Below are 14,201 nucleotides of genomic sequence, written 5' to 3' on the forward strand. Positions count from 1 at the left end.
ATATTTGATAGACATAATTCCTCATAACTGGTGGGAATACTTCTCAGAACCGTGTTTTTGCAGAGCGAGTAGCATAACGTATATCCTTGCATTTATCGGTTAGCTGGTTAAGAATGGAGTAAATAACTTATTCTACTTGTGCAGCGATGACCTCATAGGCTTTCGCTAGGTAGAATTTTCAGGTTTGTAAATACATTTTTATGTGATGTTTCCTGGCAAGGCTGTCATTTTTGGCCCATCCCTATAGAAACAACCATTATCACTAAGGAGATAGTGTTGGGCAAACTAATGGGGTAGACAAGTCTAGTTTTTTTTCTTCTTTTTTTTAATATAAATTTAGAGTACCCAATTCTTTTTTTTTTCCAATTAAGGGGCAATTTAGTGTGGCCACTTCACCTGCCCTGCACATCTTTTTGGGTTGTGAGGGTGATATCCACGCAGACATGGGGAGAATGTGCAAACTCCACACCGACAGTGACCTGGGGCCGTGAGCGAACCCGGTTCCTCAGCACCGCGAGACAACAGTGCTAACCACTGTTCCCCCCCGCTGACCAGCTTATAGCTATCCGCCTTCTGTCTACCTCCTTTTTTAAACAATGGCGTCACATTTGCTGTTTTCCAATCTGCTGGAACTGCCCCAGAGTCCAGTGAGTTTTGGTAAATTACCACGAGTGCATTTGCTATTTCCCCTGTCACCTCTTTTGGTATCCTGGGATGCATTCCATCAGGACCAGGAGACTTGTCTACCTTTAGCCCCATTCGCTTGCCTAACACTATCTCCTTAGGGACAATGATCGTTTCTAGGTCCCCAGCTGCCATATCCTCCTTGCCAACAATTATTGGCGTGTTATTTGTGTCTTCCACTGCGAAGACCAACACAGAATACCTGTTCAATGCCTCAAGCCATTTTCTCATGTCCCATTATTAAATGTCCTTTCTCATCCTCTAAAGGACCATTGTTTACCCTAGCTACTCTTTCATTTGAGATATTTATAGAAACGTTTGCTATTTGTTTTTATATTCTGAGCTAGTTTATTTTCATTATCTATCTTACTTTTCTTTATAGCTTTTTTCGTGGTTTTCTGTTGACCTTTAAAGATTTCCTAATTCTCTAGTTTCCCTCTAATCTTTGCCACTTTGTATGCCTTTTCTTTCAATTTGATACCCTCCTTCAATTCCTTAGATATCCATGGCTTATTATCCTTTTCCCTCCAGCTGACAGTATGTGATAACCAGTTGGAAGTTTCCTTGCCCGTGTTTGACTTGAAGGCATGAGACTTCATGTGACCTGGAGTCGATGTTGAGGACTCCCAGGGCAACTCCCTCCCACCTGTATACTACTGAGCCGCCCACCTCTGCTGGGTCTATCCTGCCGGTGGGGCAGGAGATACCTAGGCAGTGATGTCTGGGATATTAACTGTAAGGCATGATTCTGAGAGTATGATTATGTCAGGCTGTTGGTTGACTGGTCTGTGAGACAGCTCTCCCAATTTTGCCACAACTCTCCGATGTTAGTAAGGAGAACTGTGCAGTGTTGACTTTGGGTTTGCCATTGCTGTTTCCAGTGCCTAGGTGGTCCATCCCTTTTCTTTCCTTTTTATTGACTTTGTAGTGGTTTTGATACAACTGAGTGACAATTGGCTTGCTAAGACTTACATTTTAATAATCAACAACATTGTTTTGGATCTGGAGTCACATGTAGGCTGGACCAGATGAGGACTGCAGATTTCCTTCCCTAAAGGACATTAGTGAACCAGCTGGAATTTTTTACGACAATCGAGAATGGTTTTATGGTCATCATCGGAGTTTTAATTTCAGATATTATATTGGATTCAATTTTCACTATCTGCCATCCACCATCTGGCAGGATTTGAACCAGGGTACCTAGAGTATTACCCTGGGTCTCTGGACCACTAGTCCAGTGACAATGCCACCACACCACCGTCTACCCATGTTAGTAATGTGGAGTGGGCTGGTGCTTTTTTTGACCTTTCTGGATCTCTCTTGAAAGAGAAGTCCTGTTTTGGTTTGTCAATACCTCAACTTGTCCTAATAAATCTTTGCTGGTGTGGGATTGTTGCACCTTGTTATATGTATTGAAATGTTTCCTTTTTTGTTACCTGAATGAATTGAGAAGGAAAACCTGTTTGCGATTTTTTAATATGCTTTTTAGGAGCAAGGAAAATTAACAATGTGCTGTTTCATAGTATTTTTGGAAGAGAAAATGGAGGTTAAAATGGGTGGGCAAAGGCTAAAGTGATGGTTAAAGAAAATAGTTTTTATGGGATGATTAAAGGAAAGATGTACAGTGAAATGATTTGAGGAGAGAATTTGAAAGGGACGCAGTAACTTGTCCAACCTGTGGCAAATAAAAACTGTTAAAGGGACACTCATGTCATTAGCACTATCAGAATGTCCTATAATTTACACTGTTTGCATGATCTTTGGAAACATTAGGGTGAACTACATAAATAGACAGAGGAAGAACTTGCTACAAACAGGTTCCTTATTGTAATACAGTGAAAGGGAATCAGTACTGCTGTAATATTTTGCCAGGTGAGAGCATGCCGGTGATGAAGACCTCTATACCTGATCAGGATGTGAACTATTCGTCTGAAGAACACAAACGGCACACACTCTTCTGTGGAACTGAGGTCCTCCAGTCAAAGAACTACAGCATGGATCAACAGGTGGTGGCTGTCGTAGTGAGAACAGGTACTGAGTGAGCAGTGACAGTGGTCGGGTAAAGGGAGGGAAAGAATGCAAATGGCAACTGCAATTCAGGACATGCCTAGTGGTAGATATTGTTAACATAATGGTAGCCGTGAGATCCATGCAAATCATAAAGCATCTCATGAGCCTGGCTGCATGATATCGAAGAATACAGTGACTTATTTTTGTGTTGTCCGATCACAAAATTTGATATGAGCACCCCTTCTGGCATGTGCCAGGAGGTAGTCTGAAACTTGATGGCCTTTCAGGGCTTCATACTTGTTAGTGTCACCACTGAAGATTGTTGATCTGAAAGTGGAGGAAGGCAAAATTGAGGATGTGGCGTAAAACACCTAATTGCCAGAGATGAAGGCGGAAATAAAAACAAAATGCTGTAAATATTCCGGTCAGGCAGCAATTGAGAGAGAAATTGCGCAAATATTTCAGGTCGCTGACATATCCTCAGAACTGGAAAAAGCCAGAGATCTAACAGTTTATAAGTTGCGTATACATGTTCTTGATTAATAACGGATTTCTTGATTAATATGGAGATCGGGGGTTATGGGGAGAAGGCAGGAGAATGGGGGATGATGAACATATCGGCCATGATTGAATGGCGGAGCAGACTTGATGGGCCAAATGGCCTAATTCTGCGCCTATATCTTATGGTCTTATAGAGCATGAAGTTGCGAAGAAAGGGACAGAGCAAATGAAGGTCTGGGACAGGACTCTGGATGATAATGCAAAGCAGAGGCTAAGTCTTTTTCATCTTCCATCTTTTTAACCTGATGAAGCAGCAGTGCTCCGAAAACTTCTGTTCTAGGGAGGAGATGCTCTGGCTGAATTTGCAATCCAGCTCTTGGTCTGTAGCATTGTAGGTAGCAGACGAGGAACATATCAGCCATGATAGAATGGCGGAGCAGACTCAATGGGCCCAATGGCCTAATTCTGCTTCTATATCTTACGAACTATCTTAAGAATGTATGATTTCAATAAACCTAAATTTGACCTGGTGTTGTGAGACTTCTTGCTGTGCCCACCCCAGTCCAACGCTGACATCTCTACACCATCATTTTAAGACAGAGATTATACATGATGTTGGAGAAGTAGGACTAAGACCTAAATAGTGGGAGAAAGTCTTTTGATTTTGAAATGTTATATTATTTAGTTATTATAAAAGCCAGTGTTAAGGTGCAAATGTTTTTCTTGTGGGGCAATTATACTATTGGGCGGGATGCGCTTAATGTAACTATTCCCTAATATCAATTTTTAGTTCTCTCGCTACTAGTGAGAACAAATGTTAAAAAATTGTAAGCCACAGCCCATTACCTATTCCAACTGTAAGGTATCCTGTTCAGCATCAGAGCAATTCTTTGAAAAATTAATTTAGAGTGCCCATATCTTTTTTTCCCAATTTAAGGAGCACTTTTGCATGGCCAATCCACCTACCATGCACATTTTTTTGAGTTGTGGGGGTGGGACCCACGCAGTAATGGGGAGAATGTGCAAACACTACACAGACAGTGACCCGGGGTCAGGACTGAACCCGGGTCCTTGGTGCTGTAAGGCAGCAGTGCTAACCACTGCCCCACCGTGCCGCCCCTTCTGGAGGACCTGATATGTGAAAGTGCTGGAAAGCTTCAGCTTGTCTGGAAGTATCTGCAATAGAATTACAGAGATAGAATTAACGTTTTGAATCCAGTATGACTCTTCATTGGAAGAGTCTTTAAAGAGTTTACTCCACGGATGCAACAAGACCTGCTGAATATTTCCAGCACTTCTGTTTTCATTTCAGAATTCTAGCATCTGCAATATTTTGCTTTTATTTTAGTGCTGATTGTCTTATCAGATTACCTTTAACTAGGCCAGTTGGATTAGGAAGAGTAGCATTTTTTATTAGGTTTGGGTCATTGCTTTCTATTAAAATACTGTTCTCCAATAACTAATGTTCACAGTTGACTCTGAAGTGAATTTACATCGCAATGCCAACCTCGTGTTGCAAATCAACATGTAGTAGTCTAGTATCGTGGCATTCTGCCTCATTGTCAGTTTTGTGCTTTTTCTGTTTGTGCTTTCTAATCTGAGACAAATCCTCATATCTCTTTGTTCCTGCAGGCTTTTGTACTGCGAAAGGAGAACTGACCAGTTCCATTCTGTACCCGAAGCCTCTAGGATTTAAATTCTACAAAGATGCTGTGAAATTTATCTGCTTCCTTGCAGTGCTCGGTAAGCTGTGTGGTTTTTGAAGGGAAAGTTGTGCTTTTGGTGTATACACGGATTTTGGAACCTCTGTTTCCCTCTTGGCCTGCCCTCAGTTCCCCTCAAGTAGAACAGCTGTAACAGAGATCAGAGATGTGTCGGTCTTCAAAAATCATTGTTGTACAAATTAACAAAAGTATTCAGCACAATGAGATGTGAAGGGCCACTGTGATTCACTAACTCTCTCACTTCCTGTATCGGCAGATACAATGTAAGAAATATCATTCTTTCTGATTGGATAGACCTGTCTCTGATAAGGGGCGAAATTCTCCGTTATCGGCGGAAAGTCCGCCGATTGGCGCAAAAAACGGCGCAAATCCGACTTGCGTCACGTCGGAAAAATGGGTCGATAGTCTCCGGCCCGAAATGGGCTAGCAGCGACGTAACGGGATCCGCGCTTGCGCAGTGGTTCACGCTGTGCAGCGTCATACGCGCTGCACGGCGTGACGGCTCATAAGGCCGCGCTGCTCCCCCCCACCCGACCGGAACACCCGACCGCAACACCCGACTGGATGGCTGGCCGTCCCTCAGCCCCGAGGTTCGAGTCACGCGATGTGGAGGCGCACCTGGACGCGGTGGAGCAGAGGAGGGACGCCCTGTATCCCGGGCACGGCCGCAGAGCTGCCCCACGCCACAGCCGGCGTCTGTGGAGGGAAGTGGCAGAGGCCGTCACCGCTGTGGCCCTGACACCACGGACAGGCACCCAGTGCCACAAGAAGGTGAACGACCTCGTCAGAGCAGGCAGGGTGAGCCTCCCCATATCCCCCCATCCCCCATATCCCCCCATCCCCCCATCCCCCATATCCCCCCATCCCCCATATCCCCCCATCCCCCATATCCCCCCATATCCCCCCATATCCCCCCCATATCCCCCCATATCCCCCCCCCATCCCCCATATCCCCCCATCCCCCATATCCCCCCATCCCCCATATCCCCCCATCCCCCATATCCCCCCATCCCCCATATCCCCCCATCCCCCATATCCCCCCATCCCCCATATCCCCCCATCCCCCATATCCCCCCATCCCCCATATCCCCCCATCCCCCATATCCCCCCATCCCCCATATCCCCCCATCCCCCATATCCCCCCATATCCCCCCATCCCCCATATCCCCCCATCCCCCATATCCCCCCATCCCCCATATCCCCCCATCCCCCATATCCCCCCATCCCCCATATCCCCCCATCCCCCATATCCCCCCATCCCCCATATCCCCCCATCCCCCATATCCCCCCATCCCCCATATCCCCCCATCCCCCATATCCCCCCATCCCCCATATCCCCCCATCCCCCATATCCCCCCATCCCCCATATCCCCCCATCCCCCATATCCCCCCATCCCCCATATCCCCCCATCCCCCATATCCCCATATCCCCCCATCCCCCATATCCCCCCATCCCCCATATCCCCCCATCCCCCATATCCCCCCATCCCCCATATCCCCCCATCCCCCATATCCCCCCATATCCCCCCATCCCCCATATCCCCCCATCCCCCATATCCCCCCTCCCCCATATCCCCCCTCCCCCATATCCCCCCTCCCCCATATCCCCCCTCCCCCATATCCCCCCTCCCCCATATCCCCCCTCCCCCATATCCCCCCTCCCCCATATCCCCCCCTCCCCCATATCCCCCCTCCCCCATATCCCCCCTCCCCCATATCCCCCCTCCCCCATATCCCCCCTCCCCCATATCCCCCCTCCCCCATATCCCCCCTCCCCCATATCCCCCCTCCCCCATATCCCCCCTCCCCCATATCCCCCCTCCCCCATATCCCCCCTCACGCGATGTGGAGGCGCACCTGGACGCGGTGGAGCAGAGGAGGGACGCCCTGTATCCCGGGCACGGCCGCAGAGCTGCCCCACGCCACAGCCGGCGTCTGTGGAGGGAAGTGGCAGAGGCCGTCACCGCTGTGGCCCTGACACCACGGACAGGCACCCAGTGCCACAAGAAGGTGAACGACCTCGTCAGAGCAGGCAGGGTGAGCCTCCCCATATCCCCCCATCCCCCATATCCCCCCATCCCCCCATCCCCCATATCCCCCCATCCCCCATATCCCCCCATCCCCCATATCCCCCCATATCCCCCCCATATCCCCCCATATCCCCCCCCATCCCCCCATCCCCCATATCCCCCCATCCCCCATATCCCCCCATCCCCCATATCCCCCCATCCCCCATATCCCCCCATCCCCCATATCCCCCCATCCCCCATATCCCCCCATCCCCCATATCCCCCCATCCCCCATATCCCCCCATCCCCCATATCCCCCCATCCCCCATATCCCCCCATCCCCCATATCCCCCTATCCCCCCATCCCCCATATCCCCCCATCCCCCATATCCCCCCATCCCCCATATCCCCCATCCCCCATATCCCCCCATCCCCCATATCCCCCCATCCCCCATATCCCCCCATCCCCCATATCCCCCCATCCCCCATATCCCCATATCCCCCCATCCCCCATATCCCCCCATCCCCCATATCCCCCCATCCCCCATATCCCCCCATATCCCCCATATCCCCCCATCCCCCATATCCCCCCTCCCCCATATCCCCCCTCCCCCATATCCCCCCTCCCCCATATCCCCCCTCCCCCATATCCCCCCTCCCCCATATCCCCCCTCCCCCATATCCCCCCTCCCCCATATCCCCCCTCCCCCATATCCCCCCTCCCCCATATCCCCCCTCCCCCATATCCCCCCTCCCCCATATCCCCCCTCCCCCATATCCCCCCTCCCCCATATCCCCCCTCCCCCATATCCCCCCTCCCCCATATCCCCCCTCCCCCATATCCCCCCTCCCCCATATCCCCCCTCCCCCATATCCCCCCTCCCCCATATCCCCCCTCCCCCATATCCCCCCCCCATATCCCCCCTCCCCCATATCCCCCTCCCCCATATCCCCCCTCCCCCATATCCCCCCTCCCCCATATCCCCCCCCTCCCCCATATCTCCCCCCCCTCCCCCATATCTCCCCCCCTCCCCCATATCTCCCCCCCTCCCCCATATCTCCCCCCCTCCCCCATATCTCCCCCCCTCCCCCATATCTCCCCCCCTCCCCCATATCTCCCCCCCTCCCTCCCCCATATCCCCAAGTGAATCCAGCCCTAACCTTAACCTCTGCAATGCACGCGCAACCGATGGCGTGCATTCATATACCTGCCTAACAATGTTGCCTTTTACCTCTGCCACCACCACCCCCCCCCCAACAGGAGAAGCGCGCACACAACAATAGGGAGCATGTGAGGACTGGAGGAGGGCCCGCTGATGAGAGGCCACTGACCGTACACGAGGAAAGGGCCCTGGAACTGGCTGGCGGACCTGAGGACCGGGAGGTTGGTGATGCAGAGGTCGGGGGCATACTAGCGAGTGAGCCACCGACAGCCCGTCCCCATATCCCCCCTCCCCTATATCCCCCTCCCCCGTATCACCTGATCACTGCCTGATGTCTAACCATGCATGCTTCATTGTGTATCGCAGGACCAAACGTCCAGGCACCCATCCCCGCAGATGCAGACCGCCCGCAGGATGCCCCTCGGAGACCACAGGAGACGGAGAGACCCGCACCCTCCAGCATGCGACGCCCGCAGGATGCCCCTCGGAGACCACAGGAGACGGAGAGACCCGGACCCTCCAGCATGCGACGCCCGCAGGATGCCCCTCGGAGACCACTGGAGACGGAGAGACCCGCACCCTCCAGCATGCGACGCCCGCAGGATGCCCCTCGGAGACCACCGGAGACGGCGAGACCCGCACCCTCCAGCATGCGACGCCCGCAGGAAGCCCCGCGCACACCACGGGAGACGGAGAGACCTGGAGCGACAGGGAGACGACACCCCCGTCACGTGCGGGAGCGACCACCCAGCGATGAGGGGGGCAGCCACAGACCCCCGACACATCCGAGCCAGGACACCACTACCCAGGACACCCCTACCCGGGACAGCACTACCCAGGACACCCCTACCCGGGACAGCACTACCCGGGACAGCACTACCCGGGAAGACGAAATACCGGACAGTGACTCAGAGTGGATGGGTGGAGACGAACCCCCACCCCAAAGTGCCATGGACTCAGAGTGGGACGAAGAGCACGACACAACGCCACTGCTGTCACCAACACCCTCCACCATCGCAGAAACACTCACCACGGTTGGGCACTTTAGTGATGAGGCGTCTGGTACACTCACTGGTGCGCACAACACAGCCGTCCCGGTACAGCAGGTGGAGGTAGGAGCAGCAGAGGGACCGGGCGGTCGGGGGGCAGCCCAGGCCAAGCGAACATCTGCCGTCCAGATGGATCCCGGGTTCCTGCAGTTACCACACCCACACATAGATCCGATGCAACCACCGACCCGGAGACGAGCGAAGAGGGTGACCGGCGGCTTGCGGCGGCTGCGGTCGCAGGTGGAGGAGTCCACCCGCGTCCAGGAGCTGGGAGTGGTGCCGGTCATGCGTGCCACCCAGGCTGACACCGCACGGGTGGCGTCCGCGGTGGAGGCAATGGGTGCGACGGTGTCAGACATGGGGAACGGTTTGCGAGGCCTGGGGCCTTCCGTGCAGGCGGCGTCTGTGGCCCAGGAAATGGCTGCCCTCTCACAGGAGGCCATGAGCCAGCGCCAGATGGCAGAGGCGCTCAACGCCATAGCCCAGTCTCTGCAGGCCATGGCCCAGTCTCAGCAGGCCATGGCCCAGTCTCAGCAGGCCATGGCCCAGTCTCAGCAGGCCATGGCCCAGTCTCTGCAGGCCATCGCTGAGGGCATCGGCGCCAGTGGCCATGTGCGAGCCGGCGTCGCACAGTCACAGACAGGGTTTGCCAACACCCTGGGCTCCATGGCTGCAAACCTGCAGACCCCTGTCGATACCAGCACGGGCCTCCAGGACTAGCAGCGCTAGATGTCGGGGGGGCGTCGGATGGCTAGTCCGTTCGCATCCCCCACCCATGTAGAGGCCTGGGGGCCATCGGGCACCCCGAGGGAGGAGGAGGTGGTGTGGTCCGTCCCGGCTCCCTCGGTAGGGGAGGTCCCGGTACACCGCGACACCTCCCACTCCCCCCCCCCCCCCCCCCCCCCCCCTTCCGTCCCAGGTGCATCGGATGGGCAACGGGCAGGACAGGCTGGCAGCTCGCCATCCCAGTCGCCCGGGCCGCAGCCTGGCCCATCTAGGCCAGGACGCCCCAGGAAACGGCCGCCAAAGGGATCCAGTGTCAGAGGGCAGGAACCACAGGAGTCCACCTCCAGTTCTGCTGTACCGTCTGGGGAACCACGTAGACGTAGTCAAAGGGCCCGTGAGGCCAAACAATTAGACACTGAGTAAGTTGGCACGGGTGCAGGGCACAAATGAGTTTTAGGGGCTAGGGCACGTGCATGAACTCCTTTGGTTATTAAAGTCAATGTTACACCTACCGAAGCTGCCTTTGTGCTCTGTCCAAAGTGTGCGGGGGTGTCATGTACGTTGAGCGCAAGTGTGTGTGTGAGGGGTGGTCTTACCTCAGCCCCAGGTGAGTCTGCCCCCTTCCCCCTGGGCCGCCATCAACATCCCCCGGGCAGAGGACGGGACCGTGCGCTGCAGTGTCACAGCCGCATGCAGGGATGGTCCGGGTGGATGGTGGTACTGTGGCCATGGGTCAGACATAGTCCAACGATGTAGAGCCAGGAGCTCATCGCAGGGCGGGTTGTCATCATCCTCCATGGCCTGCGATAGACACGCGTCCACCCGCAACTGTGAGCCCGGCCCGTTGTGCCGCAGGTGGATCGGCAATGGGGGGGGTTGGTGTGCATGCGGGTGGGGTTGGTGGGGTTGGGGAGGGGGGTGAGGGTGCTGGGTGGATGGGTGGGGGGTGTGGGTGGTCGGCTGTTGCCATGGTGTGCGGTCTGTGGCCATACTACCCGATTCCCACGCTCATCTAGTCAGTGAAGCGGGCGTCTATCAGTCTGTCCCGTGCCCGCTGGGCCAGCCGGTAACGGTGGACAGCCACCCGCCTGTGTGTACCCCGTCTGCCCTGACCATTGCCCCCATCCCCCTCATCTGGGGAGGACTGGGCCTCTTCCTGCTGCTCCTCCACTCCGCCCTCCTCTGCCTGCGGCACATCGCCCCTCTGCTGGGCTATGTTGTGCAGGACGCAGCACACCACAATGATGCGGCCGACCCTATCTGACCGATACTGGAGGGCGCCCCCAGAGAGGTCCAGGCACCTGAAACGCATCTTCAGCACGCCAAAGCACCTCTCGATCACTCCCCTTGTCGCTACATGGGCATCATTGTAGCGGTTCTCCGCCTCATTGCGTGGCCTCCGTATAGGCGTCATCAGCCACGATCGCAATGGGTAGCCCCTGTCGCAGAGCAACCAGCCCCTCAGCCGGGGATGGCGTCCCTCGTACATGCCGGGGATGGATGACCGCGACAACACGAATGAGTCGTGTACACTGCCTGGGTGACGGGCGCAGACGTGCAGGATCATCATGCGGTGGTCGCAGACCACCTGTACGTTCATCGAATAGGTCCCCTTCCTATTAGTGAACACGGCCCTGTTATCTGCAGGTGGCCGCACGGCGAAGTGCATCCCATCGATCGCGCCCTGGACCATGGGGAACCCGGCAACGGCAGAGAAGCCCACGGCCCGGGCATCTTGGCTGGCCCGGTCCATGGGGAAGCGGATGTAGCGGTGCGCCATGGCATATAGGGCATCTGTCACTGCCCGGATGCACCGATGTCTGCGATATGCCGGACAGGTCCCCACTCGGTGCCTGGAATGACCCCGTTGCATAAAAGTTCAGGGCCACCGTAACCTTGACGGACACGGGGAGAGGGTGTCCCCCGCCAGTGCCACGCGGTGACAGGTGTGCCAGGAGGTGGCAGATGTGTGCCACGGTTTCCCGGCTCATCCGGAGTCGTCTCCTGCATTCCCGGTCCGTGAGGTCCTGGTATGACTGCCGGGGCCGGTACACACGGGGCACCCTCGGGTGCCTCCGTTGCCGTGGGGCCGCGACGTCCTCCTCCCCCTCCTCGTCCTGTCGGTCAGGTGTCCCTCCAGCCTGGGCGGCTGCCGCCTGCGCCGCCTCTCTGGCACGCTCCTCCTCCTCCTCCTCCTCCTCCTCCTCCTCCTCATCCAGGGCAACATAGACATGAGCGGCGGCCAACATCGCTGGATGATCTGAAAACATGACGGCCTGGTGGGGGGGAGGGGAGCGACGACATGTCGTCATTGCCCATATCCCCTCCTCCCCCAGCCAGGTGGCATGGACGACATGGGTCCAACTGTTGGAGGCTGGCACCTGGCCAGGTGGACCAACTCACTTGCCCTCCCGTCCCCCTCCTCGGCACAGACCCCCCCAACCTCCACCCCAGCACGGACCCCCCCCCCCCCCCCCAACCTCCACCCCAGCACGGACCCCCCCCCCCCAACCTCCACCCCAGCACGGACCCCCCCCCCCCCCCAACCTCCACCCCAGCACGGACCCCCCCCCCAACCCCCAACCTCCACCCCGGCACGGATCCCCCCCCCAACCTCCACCCCAGCACGGACCCCCCCCAACCTCCACCCCAGCACGGACCCCCCCCCCCCCCCCCAACCCCCAACCTCCACCCCAGCACGGACCCCAACCTCCACCCCAGCACGGACCCCCCCCAACCTCCACCCCAGCACGGACCCCCCCCCCCCCCCCCCAACCTCCACCCCAGCACGGACCCCCCCCAACCTCCACCCCAGCACGGACCCCCCCCCCCCCAACCTCCACCCCAGCACGGACCCCCCCCAACCTCCACCCCAGCACGGAACCCCCCCCCCCCAACCTCCACCCCAGCACGGAACCCCCCCCCCCAACCTCCACCCCAGCACGGACCCCCCCCCCCCAACCTCCACCCCAGCACGGACCCCCCCCCCCCAACCTCCACCCCAGCACGGACCCCCCCCCCAACCTCCACCCCAGCACGGACCCCCCCCCCAACCTCCACCCCAGCACGGACCCCCCACCAACCTCCACCCCGGCACGGACCCCCCCAACCTCCACCCCGGCACGGACCCCCCCCCCCCCCAACCTTCACCCCGGCACGGCACGGAACCCCCCCCCCCCAACCTCCACCCCAGCACGGACCCCCCCCCCCCCAACCTCCACCCCAGCACGGACCCCCCCCCCCCCCCAACCTCCACCCCAGCACGGACCCCCCCCCCCCCAACCTCCACCCCAGCACGGACCCCCCACCAACCTCCACCCCGGCACGGACCCCCCCAACCTCCACCCCGGCACGGACCCCCCCCCCCCCCCCCAACCTTCACCCCGGCACGGCACGGACCCCCCCCCCCAACCTCCACCCCAGCACGGACCCCCCCCCCCTAACCTCCACCCTGGCACGGAACCCCCCCAGCCTCCACACCGGCACGGACCCCCTCCCGGAGCCCAGCCTACTCTAACCCCCCCCCCCCCCCCCCGCCGCGCGCGCACACACTCAACCCGAGACACACCTCTCCTCACGCAATCAGACTGCGGCCACGCCATTTTCTGCCCAGAGCCAACCCCCCAGGCCGTCACTCACCTCCACGCTGGTCGGCGTAAGCCTGGAGCACCGGGTCACGCCGATGAAAAGGAGGTTTGATTCACGTCGACGTGAACGGTCATCACGTCGACGGGTCTTCGGCCCATCCGGAAGGGAGAATATCGGCAGGCCGAAAATCGGCTGCCTTGCGCAGACCCGTGACATTCTCCGCGGCAGCGGCGCCATTAACGCCCCGCCGACTTTTCTCCCTTCGGAGACTTCGGCGGGGGCGGGATTCACGGCGGCCAACGGCCATTCTCCGACCTTCTGGGGGGTCGGAGAATGACGCCCAAGGATCCTGTATGTCAAAGCTGCTTTACCCCTGCTGCTCATTTTAGTTAGATTCCAAGATGCTGTTATCCATCAGTTTGCATCGTTAAAACTAGTTCCCCATACCCAGAAATGATTTATTTGAGAAAAAAGGGACAAGATTTAATAAGTTATTGGGATGCAGTGCATGGATGCTGTTCTCCCAGACTAGCACTAAAGTTCACAATATCGAAGCAGTGTAGGATGTACTTTATAATGACCTAACGCTCTTGATGGCTGCCTTAAAGCCAGTGGATGGACTTGGGAAAGACAAAATCCAGTTTGATTGTGATGCCATCTATGGTCAAACATCCTGCCAGCACTTACTAGATTCATGCGTAAAAAGTGCCCACTTGGCAAGGTACCAAAGAGATATCCTCACCGATG

The 14,201-nt window shown here is 56.7% G+C and overlaps 1 protein-coding gene across 8 annotated transcripts in view; it reads left to right on the plus strand.

Annotated features, from left to right (window-relative positions):
* atp13a2 (ATPase cation transporting 13A2) overlaps positions 1-14,201 on the plus strand; it is a 164,962-nt gene that overhangs the window by 88,634 nt on the left and 62,127 nt on the right. For all 8 annotated transcript variants that reach the window (XM_072478335.1, XM_072478340.1, XM_072478334.1 and 5 more), the window contains 2 exons: positions 2,557-2,715; positions 4,828-4,938. In XM_072478335.1, the coding sequence (XP_072334436.1) occupies positions 2,557-2,715; positions 4,828-4,938 (270 nt within the window). The remainder of the gene's footprint in view (positions 1-2,556; positions 2,716-4,827; positions 4,939-14,201) is intronic.

This window comes from Scyliorhinus torazame, chromosome 16 (genome assembly GCF_047496885.1).
Source record: "Scyliorhinus torazame isolate Kashiwa2021f chromosome 16, sScyTor2.1, whole genome shotgun sequence".
NCBI classification, from domain to species: Eukaryota; Metazoa; Chordata; class Chondrichthyes; order Carcharhiniformes; family Scyliorhinidae; genus Scyliorhinus; species Scyliorhinus torazame.